The 18,519-nt window shown below is 25.6% G+C and overlaps 1 protein-coding gene across 2 annotated transcripts; it reads right to left on the bottom strand.

Moving 5' to 3' along the window:
- Nucleotides 1–868: 868 nt before the first annotated feature.
- On the bottom strand, nucleotides 869–7,341 carry LOC109810427 (wax ester synthase/diacylglycerol acyltransferase 4). 2 transcript variants are annotated; one of them, XM_020373894.3, is made up of 6 exons: nucleotides 6,787–7,341; nucleotides 4,916–5,122; nucleotides 3,080–3,652; nucleotides 2,308–2,661; nucleotides 2,027–2,164; nucleotides 869–1,423 (listed from the first exon to the last, which is right to left on the bottom strand). In XM_020373894.3, the coding sequence occupies exons 2-6, from the start codon at nucleotides 5,102–5,104 to the stop codon at nucleotides 1,262–1,264; spliced, it is 1,416 nt and encodes a 471-aa protein (XP_020229483.1). In that variant the 5' UTR covers nucleotides 5,105–5,122; nucleotides 6,787–7,341; the 3' UTR covers nucleotides 869–1,261. The 2 variants fall into 2 exon arrangements, with proteins under 2 accessions (XP_020229483.1, XP_020229484.1); XM_020373895.3 differs by lacking the exon at nucleotides 6,787–7,341 and having other exon boundaries at nucleotides 4,916–5,167.
- Nucleotides 7,342–18,519: the final 11,178 nt, after the last annotated feature.

The following is an 18,519-nucleotide window of genomic DNA, read 5'->3' as shown; positions in this document are numbered from 1 at the left end:
CAAATGGCGATCAACTCAAATACAAACATACAAATACGAGTGAGAATATATCTCATCCTTCATAACATATATATACAAAACATAAGGATAGGCACACAAACAAATCAAACGGAAATTACATCTCATACATCTTCGTCAATTCTCTCGTACAATATTAATAACAATTCAATATATCACATCTCATCTATCACCATCCCTCCATCATTCACACACATAACATATTTATTAACTCATCAATTGAGCCTCATGAGATGTATGCTCCTAACTCTACATGCACGTGCTACCAATTTCATCATCATCACTGAGTGTTCAGCCTAGGAGTGATGGAACGGAACCACCCTAAAAAATCTTATTGCATATATCAAGTCTACTACTTTTTTTCAAAAAAAAATGAAAACTAGTAGATATTTTACTTCATTAATTTAAATCGATAGATAATCATAAAAATATTTTATAAGTTAATTTGAATCTAATCTATATAATAAAATATCATATAATTTTCAAATTATTTAAAATTTGTAAACTTGATCCATATAATAAAAATTTCTAATTAATGGTTGAATTTTTAAAATTTGATATAAAACATGAATTATTAAGTGAAGTGAGTTTAGTAAGTCAACCAAAACTTACTCTTAGAGTAAGTAAATCCTTCCTCATTTTTAATTATCATATTATAAGTTTAAAATATTCATAATTTTATTTACAAATAATTTTCATGGAGAAGTTTAACTCGCCATACCTTTAATGAAAACTCCCTTCATAATTAAGTGTAATAACTATCTATACATTTAACTAAAACTCTCTTTTTGATTACGCCTTTTAATCCATATAAAATTCAAGCTCACAACATTACTTAAGAGATCCAAAGTTTATTGTACTCAAACTAAAACTTATATTTTATTCATTATAATTACAATAATAACACTGGAATTCAAGCTTACAACATGAGGATATTATCACAATCTCCCATCATTAGACTAAGCATAGTAGTTCACTTAAACTGAAACTATACGGTACGTAAGTCACCATATACATTGGTTACTAGCACACATATGCATCGGGTCACTTAGGGATTCTTACTTTTCACGTTTTATTTTGTTTTACATTGTCACACACTACTCTTTTATTTTGTTCCTACTCCTTTCACTCCAAAGAAAAGGGGTCAATTGATCTTATTCAATTGGCAGTACTCCTTTTCTCTTAAACGCAACCAAGATGACTTTAAACTTATAATAAAACATTTTGAATTATAAATGCGATATCACAATTTAGCTTCCATAGCAACATTTTTAGCTGCTTTCAGCATCATCTCCAGAGAAGTTTCGAAACATGACTTGAGTTGGTATTCATCTATGAAGTCTTCCTCTACTCCAAATCCAACTCTTATATATCCCATGTAGCTTGTTATAGTCACCGTGATACTCTGTAAATCCATTAAAAAATAACATGTTTTGCTACGTTAGTACGTAAATAGGCCGTAAAATTTAAAGAACCCTTATGTTACGTATGTCTATATAATACTACTGTTTTAATTCTCAATTTTTTTAATAAAATTTTATTTCTATTTATATGTCATTTTTCAAGTTCAAAACTGTTTTAATTACTATTTTGTCAATTATCCTTACATTTCACTTAATTTTTAATTAATTTACATTTATAATTGACATGTATCTATTATGGAATAAAATGAAAGAAGGTATAATCGAAAATATTAAAACTATTGTATGAAAAACATAAGAATTTATTGTACTTTTTAATTTATATATAGCAACCTTAAACTATTATTAAAAAAGAATGAGAATAGTAATATACAATGAGTACTTTGCCATAGACTAAATAGTTATGTAACGCTATAAACTTTCAATTTTATTTTACTTGGCCTCATTACTAAAAAAGTATTGTTCAACATCATCCCTACATCGATTTCAGCAAAAACAATGTAAAAAAATACAGTGACATTTTTGTAATTAAAATGAAAACATAAACATATTTTTGTAATTAACAAGAATGAGATCTGAGCATAAACCTGAGATAAACCAACAGTCATAAAGTATAAGCCTTTGATAGGATGATTAGCCAAAGCCACTTGTTCCACTGGTCCAATCATGTGTGAGATGCTTAAACTTGTATTATTCATTATCTTGTATACGTAGTTTGCAGCAGCCTGCACCACCAAGTAATTAACACAAACAAAAGGACCAAAAATTTCGTTAGTGTGACTTTATTAGTTTGTTAACTAGAAAGAATATAGAATTTGTTAGTTTGTAAAAATTACTAGTAATTAAAGAAAAACAGGATCCTTCAAACCTGCGGGCCTTTGATTTGGTTCAACAAGTGCAAAAGCACGTTTGTGAGTGGTACTGCCAAAGAATTTCTCTTCCTCTTGATTCTTTTGTTGGCTTCTAACACAAACTCAAGTGGGTTGAAACAGTTGGTATCACATAACATGGGAATCGGAACATGCATGAAATGGAATCGATTCCCCCAAGGTGCTTCAGAATCTTTATCATGCATCTCCTTAGCTGATTTGTAAGCCCTAATTTTCCTGGTGTTGAGCAGCACCAATGCTGTACTCTCTGCACTGCTTGGTTTATGATTCTTTGCATCCATGTACAGTTGAATTCCAAGGAAAATTACACCAACCACGACATCATTTACGCTCTATAAGTAGATAAAACAGGAAAATTCAATTAATGATATATTTTTCCAAAGAAATATTGTAATTGAAACATTCAAGTGACATTTTATTTAGGTGGTTTAACTCAGCTGGTTAAACACAGTGCCAAAACTATTACAAATTCTGTTAATTCCAATTTCAATTTTTACTTATAAAAAAGCTTTGAGTGTCATTTTTCTTAGTAAATTAAGATATTCGTTCGACAAAAGTTAACGTCTAATAATCTTCTGAAATATTATGATTGATATAATGGATTCATCTTAACAAAATTCTTTTCATACATAATGATTAGGAATTGAATTTCGATCACATGTTTATAGAACAAGTTTATCTATTAACTATATTACACTTTGTTGATTTTTGCATGACATTTAAAGCATTAAAAAAACAAGATGAACTTACCACTTTCAGTTTATTTTTGACTTCTTTGATGTCATCCAAAGAGAGAGAAACATTTGAGAAGGTCATAGGTCGAAACCCTACATCTTTATGCCCTGACCTTATTGGTGTTTCATCATCTGGAATCAGGCTATCTTTCATCACACTCCAGCCAAAATCGAATACACTCTTAAATACCATGGATACAGTTTGAGGCAATATTTTTAGCATGATGTTGGTATTTTTCGATTCCATCGATCTTTTGCTTGAAGGAAATTTGACAGGAATTGAAGGATCGTGAGCATTTTGTACGCACGAAAGCAAGGTTGTCATGAAAGAGTAACCATCTCCGAGTGCATGATGGAGCTTGAATATAAAAGTTCCTGCAGCATTGCTCGTTGGATACTTAAATATGTGCAATTCCCAAAGTGGTTTATTTTGTGGTAACTGTTCCATAGCTATTTTTGACATGTATTCGTCGAAACATTTGTCATATAACTTGAATGGCACGATGGTGGGAAAAGTGGGAACCTTGATGTGGTCCTGGAGATTTACATCAACTTCTTTCCATCCTTTTTTTCCTTTCTTCTCCATAACCTGTTCAAGTTCACTCCATTTATGTTATCAAAAGGCTAAATAATATTATGCTTTCAACCAATAATTCAAATGAATCATTTTATTCTTAATTAATTTATATTTCAGTCACAGTTGAAGATTTCCTCAAAATATTTGCCTTTAGGATTTTGTACAAAGAATTAAGAAAAACATATATTAACTTTTTTTTCGATTTCAACAAAACATAAGTTTCTTTGATCATATATTAAGAAAATTTTAGCTCACATCCACTGTTGATAATATCAAGTAGGGAATATGAGTGGGAGAATATGTAAATTTTATGGATCGATTTTATAAAGTTAAATTAAATCTAAAACTCGCATTATAAAATAATATTAATGACTGTTTTAAATTAATTAATGAGACATGTACTTATTTTATTTTTCAAACATCAAATCTAATATTATTGACAAGGAGATATAATAATTGAGAAAAACTTAAATTTTACGCAAACTAATGATAAATATTGATATATATGATTGACCCAGCAAATATCCTCTATTAATATTTTCTGTATCCATTTCATTATTTTTAAACATCTTAAATTTTATTAATGATTATATAACCACTGCAAGAAAATTGTCGTATAGTGACACATTCTATAATGACACAATAAGTGTCACTAAAAATTATCTTTACCTACACAATAAATATAATATATGTTGGTATATTATCAAAAAGTGTGAGTATAAGTTATAGTGACACACAAAATATGTTGTTAAATCTCATTCAAAATCAACACTAAAATTGTGTATAACTATATGTTAAATAGATATATATTTACATATATTATATTGCAGTGAACTTTAAATAAAACAGACCCGCGGATATATCAACTATCAACTTTGTACATTTTCATTTTGTCCTTATGGTGTCAGGTTCGATATATAGTAAAGATTCAAATATAGTTGTCGATATCGATAGCTTTATATATTTGAATTCGGTGAGAATGATAAGATGAAAGAATATTAAAATTGTTATATTATTAGTTAAACTTAAACAATCTTATTTACTATCTTAAACAAAGATTCAAATATAGTTGTCGATCGATAGCTTTATATATTTGAATTCGGTGAGAATGATAAGATGAAAGAATATTAAAATTGTTATATTATTAGTTAAACTTAAACTGAAACAATCTTATTTACTATCTTAAACAAATACTGAGAGTTAATTAAGAAAGAAAGAATACAGACACACGTGATTAACATACAAATATTTACTAGATATGTTAATTTGACGTACCAAGATAGAAGAGAAACGCGTGGAGATGGGAAGGAACGCGTCCTTAAGCAGAGGTTCGGCTCTTGAGTGATCAATTGGAATCTGAGATTCCAAAACACCAAGAACGAATACGTTTATCAAAGAACTGCTGAAGTAATCAGCCATAGGGCTCAGAGGCATTGAAACTTCTTCCTCAAAGCACTTCACCATTTTCTTTTGTTTTTTTAGCTAATTCGTCAGCAAAACAAAGAAATTAAGCACGATTATGTTTCAGAGTTACGCATGGTATTTATAAGCATATGTCTGATGTCTCAGCTTATGTTCGAAGAGTGACATCATGCATGTTGATCACACAAATCACATGATAAACGATGGAATTGGAATGGAAATTAAGGAGTACCTGTTTGTTGAGTTCAACAAACAAAAATTGACTAGTGAGGGTGATACATATATTCATTATTAAATATTATAAAATAATAAGTGAAGTTTATTTAATATTATGATTTTTAATAAATTTAATTTATTATTAGAAAATATATCGTTAGTATTCTTGACTAAATTTTAAATAAAATTTTTTTATTCAATAATATTGCTTAAATGGGAGATGGGGAGGGACAAATGTAGGATAAAATAATTTTTTTTTTGTATTTATGGTATTTATGTGAAGTATCTATCATTTATTTCATATTTAAAATCAAAATTTAAATCTTAAATATCTTAGTTAAAGAACACAAGTCATTATCACTTGTGTTAATTAATGTTAATGTATAAAATGAATGGTGTGACAAAGAAATAATAAAAATGAGTTGTAAAATGTATAATTGAAAAATGATTAAAAAAATGCTACTATAATCATATTTAAATTAAAGATATGAATTAACAAAAAAATATATAATTATTAAGGTAATACTACGTACTATAATACGCTTTTATACAAACAATATTGAAATGCACTTCTTAAAATTTAACTCAAAATTTTTTTATTTAATATATATAGAATTGACATTTTGATAAATTCATAGTAATGGGTTATACTATTCATTTAATCTCTCTTTTTTTTATTTTATAATATTATTTCTTACTTTTTCTCAATACTTTATATAAATTGATTAAACAAAATAAAATTCAATCTCTCCCTTTTTATCTAACTATATATTTATATTAGATCCTATCTATTTATCTATTGATCTAATTCATAATAAAAATCTAGTTTAATTTTTAAGTACTATTAATAAAAGAAACATTTAATTGTTGTAATTAATATATTATATCACAATTGATTAATATAATATTAAAATATACAAATTTCAAAGTTGTGTGACAAAAGTTATAAAATTGTTGGCCATGAAATAAAAAAAAATGTAATTAAATCAAAGAAATAAGAAATGAAAAAATTGTGGCTAAATTAACCCAAAAATGTAATTGTTCACCTATCAATTTTATTTTAATAAATTAATTTTTTTCTAAATAATTGTTTAGTTGAGTTGGTTTCAGATTAATTAATTCAAATTTGAAGTCAAACAATTGTGGTGAATTGAGATGAAATAAAACATGTAGAAAGAAAACTTCATCATTTCTCTCTGGGTCATTTGCATGAAAATATATTCAAGTGAAATCATGATCTTTTATTTATGAGGAGTACTAGCAACATACTTCTCTTAATATGTGCTTTTGTTGGTTAAAATTTATTGAAAACATGTACCAAGAAGAAGAAGAACAATAACATGTACTAAAGCATTGGGGTGGCTGGGGTAGAAAGAAGAAAAGGGAGAGGAAGATCTAGATGAACTAGAAGAAAAATTAGAGGAAATGACATTTACTTACATTTTGCCCAAGAAAGGAGATTTTACATTACCACTTGAATTCATAAAAGGAGAAGAATGAAGGCGTACCTAGTAGGTACTTGATTCTCGGTCACTAAGAGAGAGGTGGGATGACGAGAAGTGTTTGGAGTATTCGAAAGGCAGAGGTTGTAAGTAAATTCTCATGATCTACGTGATCTTATTTATGGATACGAAGAACTCCGAGAAATGAAGCACTGCACCTCTTTGAATTGTTAGATTTCTTCAAGATCAATGAATGAAACGGAAGAAACCCTTCATGTTTGGGCAACGTTCCACACTTAGGTTTCCAAAACCTTCCTGGGGTAGCTGACAGATCGTCATTATACACTTGAGGTGACTCTATCATTACATATCCCGAACAATGGCGTACCTAGAAAATCAATGATTTCAAAAATTCAAAAGCAAAAAACAAAATTTTTTCCCACCACGAACACAAATGAACTCTTCTCCCAAGAGTCGAAGACTTTGGGGGCTTATGTATCGGGTAGGTCTTTCTGTTCCTACTAAAGACATTTTGGCTTTCATCCATGATCTGGTATGGAAGAACTCATGTTACCAACCAAATACTAATTGGCATGCCCAACAAAGATTACTCCTAGCTCGAATAGTCCTTAACATACCAAAAACTATCATTCTATGGTTAAGTCTAACAAGTAGTAATATCTGATTATTACATGATAATAAATGTGCTTTAATGTTTCTTCAATTAACGATAATATTTTCTCTCCTATATATATAAATATGTATTTCACCTTGTTCTTCATAATGTGTAGATTATCAAATATTGTCAACCTATTTTTAATTTTTTTTTATTTTATTTCCTATTTCAAATTTTTGTACAAGAACAGTAAAAACTAGAGTCAAAGTTGAAAAAAAATCATTTTCTAGTTACTTAAATATTTATAAAAAAAATTATCTTATTTTTATTTTATTCATTGTTTTAAATATTTATAATGAAATGGTGAAAATAAAAATAATCTCTATTTTAATGAGTCAAAAATTCATCTTCATTTAAGAAAACATGTTCTGGACAATTTCTTGATTAAATATTTTTAAAAATAATAAATAAAATAACAAAAGATGACTTTTTTTGTTATTTTTTTTTTAGCTAAAACTAAAGTGATGACACAAAATTTCTAACTCGGTGAAAATGCACTAAATATTTGAGAGATTAATTTGATAATAATTCTTTTTAAAGGCTATATTTTTTAACTTTTAATAAAAACAGAGTTTGGTCTTATTTTATTATAACTTGTAAAACACATTTTTATTTCTTTTCTTACTGCGCTGTCGGAAGTAGTACATGTACGTAGGAGCAAGTGATCCATTAATATTTGTGACATGCTAACTAATGTCAAAGAATTAATTTGTGGTGGAAATCATTGGTCCAATTTGGCTTTCACATATCATTTCATTGAATTGTTGAACTATAACGACAACACTATCTAGCAAAATCTGAAATGGTCGTTAAATATTAATTTAACAATTTTTTTTCTTTCATGTTTAGTTTCATCAGAAAATGAGAGCAACACACACACTAAAATAGTCATCTTATGAAAATGTTTTTAAGACTTGTTCTCCTTGGATAAATGTTTTTAAGATATTTTTTCTGATAAAAGTATTTTTAAAGATTTTTTTTTATATCTTTTAAATAATATATCATTTTCATTTTTATTGTTAAATAAATTCTAATATTATTGTCAAAAAATTATCAATAATAAAAATAATTTGATATCAAAATATAAATTATTTATTATAAATCTAAAATATAATATATATGTTTAAAATCAATCCTTATGTATTAAACACAAATCTTATTTAACACGATAATATTTTTGGAAGATTTTATTTTTCAAAAAGAGAGTTTAATTTTAAGGATTTTTTCAATTTCTTATTTAATTTAATTTTTATTTATCATGATTAGTTAACAATAAATAAAAATAATCTTGTACTATAATATAAATTATTTATCATAAATTTAAAATATAATTTATATGTTTAAAATATCTATTTATATAAATTTAAAATATAATTTATATATTCAAACATAATATTTATTATTATATATAATTTATTAAAAATTGTTATATTTAATAAACATTTTATCTGTGTATTAAACAAATTAAAATACTAATATTTATTTATTATAAAATTTAGTTATATAAATTATTATTTTTACTATTATTATATACGTAAAAATCTTAATAAAAATAAATTAAGAGATTAATAAGGTATTTGGAATATAAAAATGAAAGTACATATACAAGTGATGAGATTTTTGTTTTTTTTATTTATTAGTTCTCTAAAAAGTGAAACTTTGCATCTAACCAAAATCCAAAGGATATGTTGTTGTTGTAGCATTCATTTCTCAGTTGATATCGACTCTGTATAAGACAACTAGAAAATTGCATTTTAGTTGTTATACTTTAATGTATAAAAGAAGCGAAAATTCGTGCAGTTGAACAGAGAATATAGTTCCGTAGTTCTGTGCGATTTTGATTCAGTGTTTAAATTATAACGCCACATTTGTCGTTGTTAATGCGTGAAAGGGACTCCCAACTACTATAGTACAAAGTGGATTAAATTTTGTTTCGTACAGAATTAAATAAATTTATATATGAACGGAAACGTGTGCAGCACAAATTAATAGGTGTTCTCAATTATTAAAAAAAAATTAATTTTAAGCATATTAAAAAATTAATTAATTATATTAAATTTTATTATTTTCATAAGGTTCTTTCTAAACTATTCTTATTATAGTATAATTAAAAATTTATATATTAAATGAGAAATATTTAAAAAAAATATCATTAAATGATATCAAATTAGTTAAATTTATTTATATTTAAGAGAAAAAATATGTTTTTTTTTAATAAAGAACTGAGAAAGTAGCAAAATGAGCTAAGATCAATGCACATATGTTAGGTGCCATAAATAAAGATAGGACAAAGCTCTTAAAATTTAGATTCAAAAAATAGACAATTGGTGGGTCCAATTTGTTGTATCTATTAAAAATGTCGATTTGAAAACAATTAACCTTATTTGACTCAAAATGTTAGTTAACTTATACCTGTTTATTTTTTTAAGGAGTAAATTAGTAAGTTACAACTATAATTTTTTTAAAATATATTTAATCTAACTTATTATTACTTTCATTTTTTAAAATAATTTTTTAAAATATTATATACAAATTAAGGAATTTAACAATTTTTTTGAATTAAATATTTTGTTTTTGGTCCTTACAAAATTTTATGACTAATTTTAGTCTTTATTAAGTACAACTTTATTATTTTGATTCTAGTTTCAACTTTTTACCATTACAAGTTAATAGAACTGTCATGTCAGCACTTGTGACGTGTATTTTTAAAATATTTTATTTTATTTTAGCTGATGTGTAATTTAATTTTAAATTTTAAATAAAATTACTATATTTATTTCAATAATAAAAAATCGAACCATTATACAAGTAGTTTAATTTTCAATTTATTGAAAAAAAAAACCCTAACAACAAGCAATTGCATTGGATTTGCTCCTGCCGTTTCATTGTGATCAAGAGATGTTCCATTGTGATTCTATTAATCAAATCTTTTTATTGAAATATTTAAATTTTAAAAAATAATTATGCCGACCAGAATCACTCAACTTAACCTAACTTGTTTGTCATTGAATTGAATTGTGTTTCTGAAAAAAAGTACAAATTCGATTCAACTCAACTCATTAAATTTTAATCAAATCAAGTAATGGGTTTGTCTAAACTCAACCTAATCCAATCCTTTAATACCTTTATAAGAATTACTTATAACATATCAATATTTATCTTTATTATTTATTTTTTATTTATCATTTATTATATTTTTTATTTTTTATTTATCTATTCTATTATATTTATATTTTTCTTGTCTTGTCATGGATATTTATTAGTTCATTGATCAAGATAAAGACTAATTAACTCATGGTACTGTAATTGTCATATGTCCAAAAGATTTCTCCATGTAATTGGGATGTAACATATTTTTTTTTAACGTATTTTTCACTATATAGATTATTCACGCATTATGTGAGCATATAAAGTATAACCACAACATCAACTCATTAGATTTGATTAAATTATTCAACTAAACCATTAAATCATATAGATATAGATATACGTTGATTTTATATTTTGTATAACATGATAATCAATTTATTAAAATATTTAAAAAGAAATTTAAAAAAATTGGGAGGGCCATGGCCTCCCCCACTCCCAAGATGCTCTGTCACGCTTTTAGGATCTAAATTCATTTGTGCCATAACTAACTTGTTCGTATCATAAATATTATAATAGCAAGTATCAACTTCATTTTTTAGGAATACGAGCATAATACAAGAAAAAACAATTTACTATAAAAATGTAAAAATGTAAGGGATGAATATATTTCTTGTTTTTTAAATTTAGGATAACAAAATTTGTTTTTGTCCCTTTTTAGTCCATACAATTTGGAGAGAAAAAAATTTATTTTAATCTCTCAAAATTACCGGTAACATTATTGTTAGTGACAATTTAAATCAATTGTATAACATTAATTATATTTAATGTATTTTTTTTATTAACAATGACACTAATAAATAAATTTTCATGACAAAATTATCAATGATATTTGAATAGATAAATTACAATACATTTTTCAATTTTAAGGATTGAAAAATTATTTTTAATCTGAGAGATTAAAATTAAATTTAAAATAAAAACATATTTAAACTAAAATGTAACATATAATTGATGTAATTGATGCCGTCAAGATCCATATTCTCATCTTAGCGCTTAATAGATTATATCACACACTTTTTTGATAATTAAAAAAATAACATAATTTAATTAAATATAAAACATTAAAAATGAATAAAGTATATTAATTAAAAAAGAATAGGATTACATTATTTCAAGAGTAATCCCTGTAAATAAATAAAAATAAAAAAAAAACTATTTCACCCAATAATTTATGATATATATTCAATTATTAAATTATAAATTTTTAATAAATATATCAAATTTTCAAAATTTTAAAAGTATTTAAAAATTTATTACATAAGTTCAAATTAACCTCATTATTAAAAAATTCAAATTAACCTATAATATATTTTTTACGAATATACGATAATAAAAAATCTTTAAAAAATGGATGATAACATTCATGGACTGTACATTTCATAACCTCAATCTAATGAAAGGCCCAATCTTTTGGTGCAGACTTTTAACGGCAAACAAACCAGAAACTGCTAAAATCATGGGCTTAACTTCTTAGGCATTTCGTTTGGATAAATGACATATTTTTGTCCATAGGTTAGAGGCCAGCCAGGGTTTTTCTTATCACATTTTCAGAAGTCCATTCATGGACCCAAAAAAAAGTCTATTCTTAATTTATCTGGAATTTTTATTAAGCAAAATTGTATGATCTTTTTTATTTATTTATGATTTTAGTCTATTTATTTTTAAATAAAAATATTTAGTTCATTTATTTTAAAAAAATATAAATAAGATTTTAGTTTTATCATTAATTTAATATTCACTTATCGTTAAATTTTGATGTTATTTATAGTTTGTCATCGTTTAAATAACGTGATATTTAAACATGATATATATGATAAAAATTAAAAAAAAAAATAACATACAAAATATCTTTGTTTGTGTCTATTTTTGTGAGTGATTGATATTTATTTATTTAAAAAATTTATTTGCATATTTTTTTAGTTTTTTTTAAAATATTATGTTATTAAGTATCACATCATTTAAATATGAGTAAACATTAAAACTTAACTATTAATAGATATCAATTCAACAGGATGATCAAAATTTTGTATTTTTAAAATTAGAGGGACTAAATGTTTATATTTTAAAGTAGAGATATCAAAATTACAGATTGATGAAAATAGAAAGATTAAAAATGCAATTTAACCTTCTTACTATTATATTTTCTCCTTATGATATAAAATTAAAAATATATTTTAATTATTGAGTAAATTACTTTTTTATCTTTTTTATTTTAAATTTGTATTAAAAAAAGATTCATTTGATTCTTTAATTTTTTTAAAACAATATAGTATTATCTTTGAAAAAGAAACACTTTGTGGATCTCTAATTTAAAAATAAAGATAAAGAGTTAATAAGTGATTTTTTTACAACAAAGTTAACTTAATTCCATTTCAGGAAAAATAGCAGTACAATTTGGATCATAATGATAAGAGTAATGCTTAGGACAAAAATTCTATAAAAACTTGTATAATATATTTTTCTATTTATCTCTTTCTATCACTTTATTTATTATGAAAAGAGATATTATTATGTACAGAGAAATTAATGCTACACAAATTATTATACAATTTTTATTGTATGTATAATATTACTCTTTTTATATTTTAAAAAACAAATTAAACTTTTTAATAATAGAAGAATTAAATTGAATTAATTCAATAAAAGAAACTAATTTAACCTTAATTATTCGAAGAAATATTCACAAACCTTTCATATAACAAATGAAGAAAGATTTAGTTCTACATAATTCGAGATCAAAATAGGAATATATAGTAAGATATTCCCATTCTCTTAACGCTATGAGACAACGACATATAAACAATCTAATTACCTGCCTTATTGTTTGTTTCGTTTGGAATGATTATTCTTAATGACAACACTTAAATGGCAAGCTTTGAATCGAAATTTGTCACAACCTACGTTAGTTAGAGACTAATAGTATTTTACTATTTTTAATTTTTTATACGTCTTGCATCTGTTTTATTTTTTTTTTCTTAATTCCCTTAATATAATACTTAACAAGAAATAAAATTTTTATTGTAATTTCAGCTCTGAGCTCAACACGTCATCACCATCTATTAAGATGATTAAGTTATGTTTGAGCTTAAAAGGTTGATTAATTAATAAGCACAAACACGGTATGTGATGAATAAAGTGTGTATATTTTATTTATGGTAAGGTCAAGTGTGGTGGTTTTTCTTTTTGTATGAAATATGAATAATCATTGGCACAATCTAGGAGTTGAAACAAGAAACCATCATTAAGGTAACAATAGACGCATACGATGATAGAATACACTTAAATATATTTTTAATTTGTTAAAGTAGAGATAAATTTATTTTTAGACTTAAAATTTAAAATTCATATTCTTATCATGTAGTTTGATAAAAATATTTTTAATTTTTTAAGACTACTAATAACATCACAGTGTAATAAATTAAGTCAATTGGATAATATTAATTGAATTTAATATAATATTTTTATTAATAAAAATATTAGTAAGTGATTTTTGTGTGATAAATTTAATAATAAATTAAATTTATTTAATAAATTCATTAATGACAATTTGAGTGGAGGAAATAACTTTTTTTTTAATTATGGTGATGTGAAAAAATTTAAAATTTCAGAGAAAGAAATAAATTTTCTTACCAAAATTTAATCTTTGATTGAACGTAAAGTTGTACAAAAATATCACTTTACTCATAAAATGATGAACTGATATAAAACTTATTATTAATGTAAATTTGTATCGAATATTTCGAATGCCAAAAAAAAAAAAGTACGATAAAAAAATTATGTTTAGTTCTGTAAATCGTTGGCTACTAAACACACTAAAGGTAGGCACAAGAATGCGAGTAAATTTATTTGGAAAATTTTTAAAATAACTGATTCATAATTCACATAATGATTGAGTGGATATTGCAATTATATCATCTTTTTTATACTCGTCCTTTCTTATAAGACGCATGGAAATGCGAGAATTTTATTAGGAGTTTTTTTTTTTGGAATAACTTATTCCATAATTCACATAATAATTGAGTGGATTATTATTATATTAATTTTATATACTCATTATTTTTATAAGGCTTAAATTAAAATATTATTGAGCTTTTGTCTTGTAAAAAACAATTTATTAATTTTTCATAAGAAATATCTTTAAGTCATTTATCTTATTATTTTTTTTAATGTCAAGTTCTAATAAAAGGTAATGCAGAGAAAAAAAATCATTTTAATTCAAAAAAATAAAATGATGTTAAATAATTGTCTTAACTAGCTTACAAGTTAATTTGTTTAAAATTGAGTTAAGAGGAAATGTGTGTTTATCGATTTAATACACAAATCAAGTGAATTGATAACATTATACCAAGGAGTTAAGTTTTAAAAGAGACAAGAGGAGTGGATTAAATTTAAAGGAAGAATGTTTAAGCTCTTATTGAGTTTCAGATCATTTTTAGTAACTTTTTTTTTCTTTGTAAATATTTTTTTTTTAATTTTGACCTTATATTTCTTGGTCTAATAATGTAAAATTTATTTTCTTGTAATTTTTATTTTTAGGGTGTAATTAGTATTTGAGAGGGTGTATCTAGAAAAGGAGATTTAGACTTATTGAACTTAAATGACCTATGAGCACCCCTTTGGTCTCATGAGTGGACATCCACTTGCTTGTGAGCAAGTGTGTTGGACGTCTAACATGGGATGACAAGAGTGTCTCATAAGCTATTCAAGAAGCCAACATGTCACATACCCTTGTCTAGTCACACCTTTAACGTCTTGCCAAATGACAAGTTTCCATTGACTCTTCTAAATTTAAGATGTTGACATGAATCACACTTTTTTTAGCTTTCCATGTAACAAACTTCTATTGGCTCTTCTAGATCTAGGATAGTAACATTTTTAGGAGAAAAATTCAAATTTGAAATTATAACTAGAGTTAGTAGTCTTGAATACAAGTTAACTTAATCTAGGTTACCTTTAATCTAGGTTACCTTTAATCTAAGTTAGTCTAACTTGCACCACAAGCTACAAATTATATATACCTTCCTCCATCATTGTATGCATCACTTTTGATGTATATGAGGAAAAAATTTAGATTTGTTCTCTCCAAAAGACTTAGCTCTCTCACTTGAAGAAATTTCTCCTTAAGAACTTTTATCAAGAAATTCTTCATTGTGATAAATTATTCGCCATTTTTGCTTATCTTCTCTAATAAGTGGTGCACTTCACCTGTTCTCCTCCTCCATCATTTTTGAGTTTTTGAAGCTTACAAATTCATGAAATAATATTAGAAGCACATTGGAGCTAGTTGCACAAAAATTACAACCATCTCTCCTCTAGTTTTTATCATATTTGGTATCACGAGCTTTGGTTCTTCCATAGAAGTTTCTTCTAAACATTTTCGTCTTGTTTAGTGTTTCTTACATGTCTTGTAAAGTGTTTGTTGCTTAGATCTAAATTTTTGAATGATATATGATAGATCTAAAATGTCTTGAAAAATTTTGATTCAATTTTTTTTAGTACTAGTTTCTATGAACCAAATTTGTGTATTACCTTAGGATTCTTGTTCTATGAACTTTTCTTTAATTTTTTATGTATAATATGTTGTTTGAAGCATGAAAATGATTTTCATGCCATAAGTGTTAATTTTATTTTGAAATTTATGCAAATGTTTATGTCTTAGATGTGACGTGTAGTTCTTATATTGTCATCACTTCTAGTAGTCCATTTTAATTTTGAATCTTGAAAATACATGTGATGTAGTACTAGGCCAAAACTATTTTTATACTTTTTACTTATAATCTTTGAGTTTATGCATGTTATTAGTTCATGGACATGCTCATAGTAAAGTTAGGTTTTCATATGCCTTATAGTTTTCACTATTTCTTATTTCCTTGAAATTTTTGTGATTTAAATTTAAAATTTTAGTGCAGCATTAAAACTCTTGAGGCTGTTGTAATATTACATTTTAACTCTCTTTGAAGTTCAAAAAGTTTGAAAATCAAAGGCCTAAGTGGAAACAAAAGTATTAGCAAATTTTTCACCAATTTTTTTAGTCTTTTTGAATTTTCTCTACTTATATTTTTTTTTGCAATTTTGTGGTTTTTTTTGGAACTTTTTGTGACATAAATGTAGTACTTAAAAAAATAGTCTCAAAATAGCTCTAAAAACAAAAGAAAAAGAAAATTGAAAAAAAAAAGAAATAGAAAAGAAAATACAAGAAAAACGAGAAAAATATTTGTGATAAAAAAAAATATGTGAAACATTTTGTGAAAATTATTATAAAAATATTTGTCACATTTAATTTCATGTAAATTTGCATTTAACTTGGAAGTTGATTTGAATCTTTCTTGTTTTTGTAATCAAATTCTATAGCCTATCCTAGGATTATTCTTTTGATGTTCTAGCTTCTAAATTGTGTATTAACTTTTGCTTGTCTAATTTTCTTATAACTCTGTCATGCTTACTTTCCTTAAAGTTTAGCTTATTTTAATTTTGCTTTATTGCTTGTCTTCTAAACCTTCCTTTAATGTTGTTTTGGTGTGCAGATTTCTTGTGAAGGTAATCAAGACACTTGCCACAAAGTAACATCTTACAATGTTGATAAAAGTTTAAAAGGATTGAGTCCTTGGGAGAAACCATCTTTTGGAAGAGCTTGAAGACTAAACACCTTGAGAGGAGTGCAAACACTTGAAGCTCTCTTATACTAATGAGTTTGTTCATTATGTAGGAAAAGAGTTGGAGACTTGTTTGCTTTGTTTTTAGCTCTCAGTTTTAGTTCTTTATTTCTTGTTTTGTAAAGGTCTTTTACTTGGAAGTGATTTTGAGAGGTTCTAAGTGCCTACTAAAAACTTCCAATTTGTTTGTAAACTTGTTTAGTATTTTCGTTAGTGCTTGTGAAAGTGTGTTGAGAGACTCACAAGCATCCACTCAAACTTTTACATAAGAATATGTCTAGTTTGCATTAGGGATGACAACAGGACAAGTATGGGTTTCAATATCCTTCCTCGTCCCCATTTTTGTACCCTATACCCATCCTCGTCCTCATATCCAATGGGTATATAATTTGTGTCTCATCCCTATCCCTGTTAGGTATCAAGTATATTAGTATCTGTCAAAAAATTAATTAAATATTATTTTTGCAAAAAATTATAAAAAAAATTCAACATAGAGTATCAATTACAAAATTACATTAATTAAGTTTCATTTGAAATAAATTTAAAATAGAGTAAGAATTACATCAATGTTAAGTAAATTCAAGAAAAAAACTAAGTTTCTATAAATTTAAAGTGGATATGAGTACGGATATGGGGTGAGTATGTATAATCATCCTTGTACCCATACTCGATTCAACAAATTAGGTATTACCCATATTCATACCTGGTCAAACTGAGTATTTCCTATCAAAGTTGGGACGAGTTCAAGCATTACCCACATGTACAAGTTTACTTGTCATCCATAGTTTGCATCTTTATTTTCTTTATTGTTTTTTTTTCTTGTCAAACTTTTGAGTGTTTAAGAGATTCCAAAAACTTCTTCAAACATATTAGGTTGCATTTTCATTTAGTCTTAGAAAAAAAAAACCTTTTTCTAACAAGTGCATCATGCCTAAGAACACTTCTCAAAGTGGTAATGGCTATAGTTCACCTCCAAACCTTGAAAAACTTATGAGTGAACTAAAGATACTTAAGCTTTGGAGATAGGAAGAAATGTTAGAAAAAGAAAGAAAAAAGAGAAAGATGGAAGAAATAGAAGCACGTGTAGAACTAAAGCTTAGAGAGTTTAAAGAACAGCAAAAGCTCTTAGAAAAGAAAAATGAGAAAAGACATGGTAGTAGTAGTAGTAGCTCCTCTAAGAGCCATATTTTGACTCATCATTTGGATAACTTACACATGAGTGACTACCACCAGGGTGAGCCTAAACATATCATAGGCCTAATAGAAAACATAAAAAGGACCCAAAGTGGATCTCTCTTATTTTCATGAAAAAGATTATGT

The sequence above is a fragment of the Cajanus cajan genome, chromosome 10 (assembly GCF_000230855.2).
Source record: "Cajanus cajan strain Asha chromosome 10, NIPB_CcT2T_4, whole genome shotgun sequence".
In the NCBI taxonomy this organism is placed as follows: domain Eukaryota; kingdom Viridiplantae; phylum Streptophyta; class Magnoliopsida; order Fabales; family Fabaceae; genus Cajanus; species Cajanus cajan.
The sequence above is the reverse complement of the archived record's forward strand: the minus strand, read 5'-3'. Positions and strand labels throughout refer to the sequence as shown.

What these genes read in the sequence shown, in the direction of transcription:
- LOC109810427 (XM_020373894.3), bottom strand. Translation starts at nt 5,104, where the DNA reads ATGGTGAAGTGCTTTGAGGAAGAAGTTTCAATGCCTCTGAGCCCTATG. An exon ending in TCAAAAATAAACTGAAAGTG is followed by an intron (nt 2,662 to 3,079) that starts GTAAGTTCATCT and finishes ATCTACTTATAG; the next exon opens with AGCGTAAATGATGTCGTGGT. An exon ending in TGACTGTTGGTTTATCTCAG is followed by an intron (nt 1,424 to 2,026) that starts GTTTATGCTCAG and finishes ATGGATTTACAG; the next exon opens with AGTATCACGGTGACTATAAC.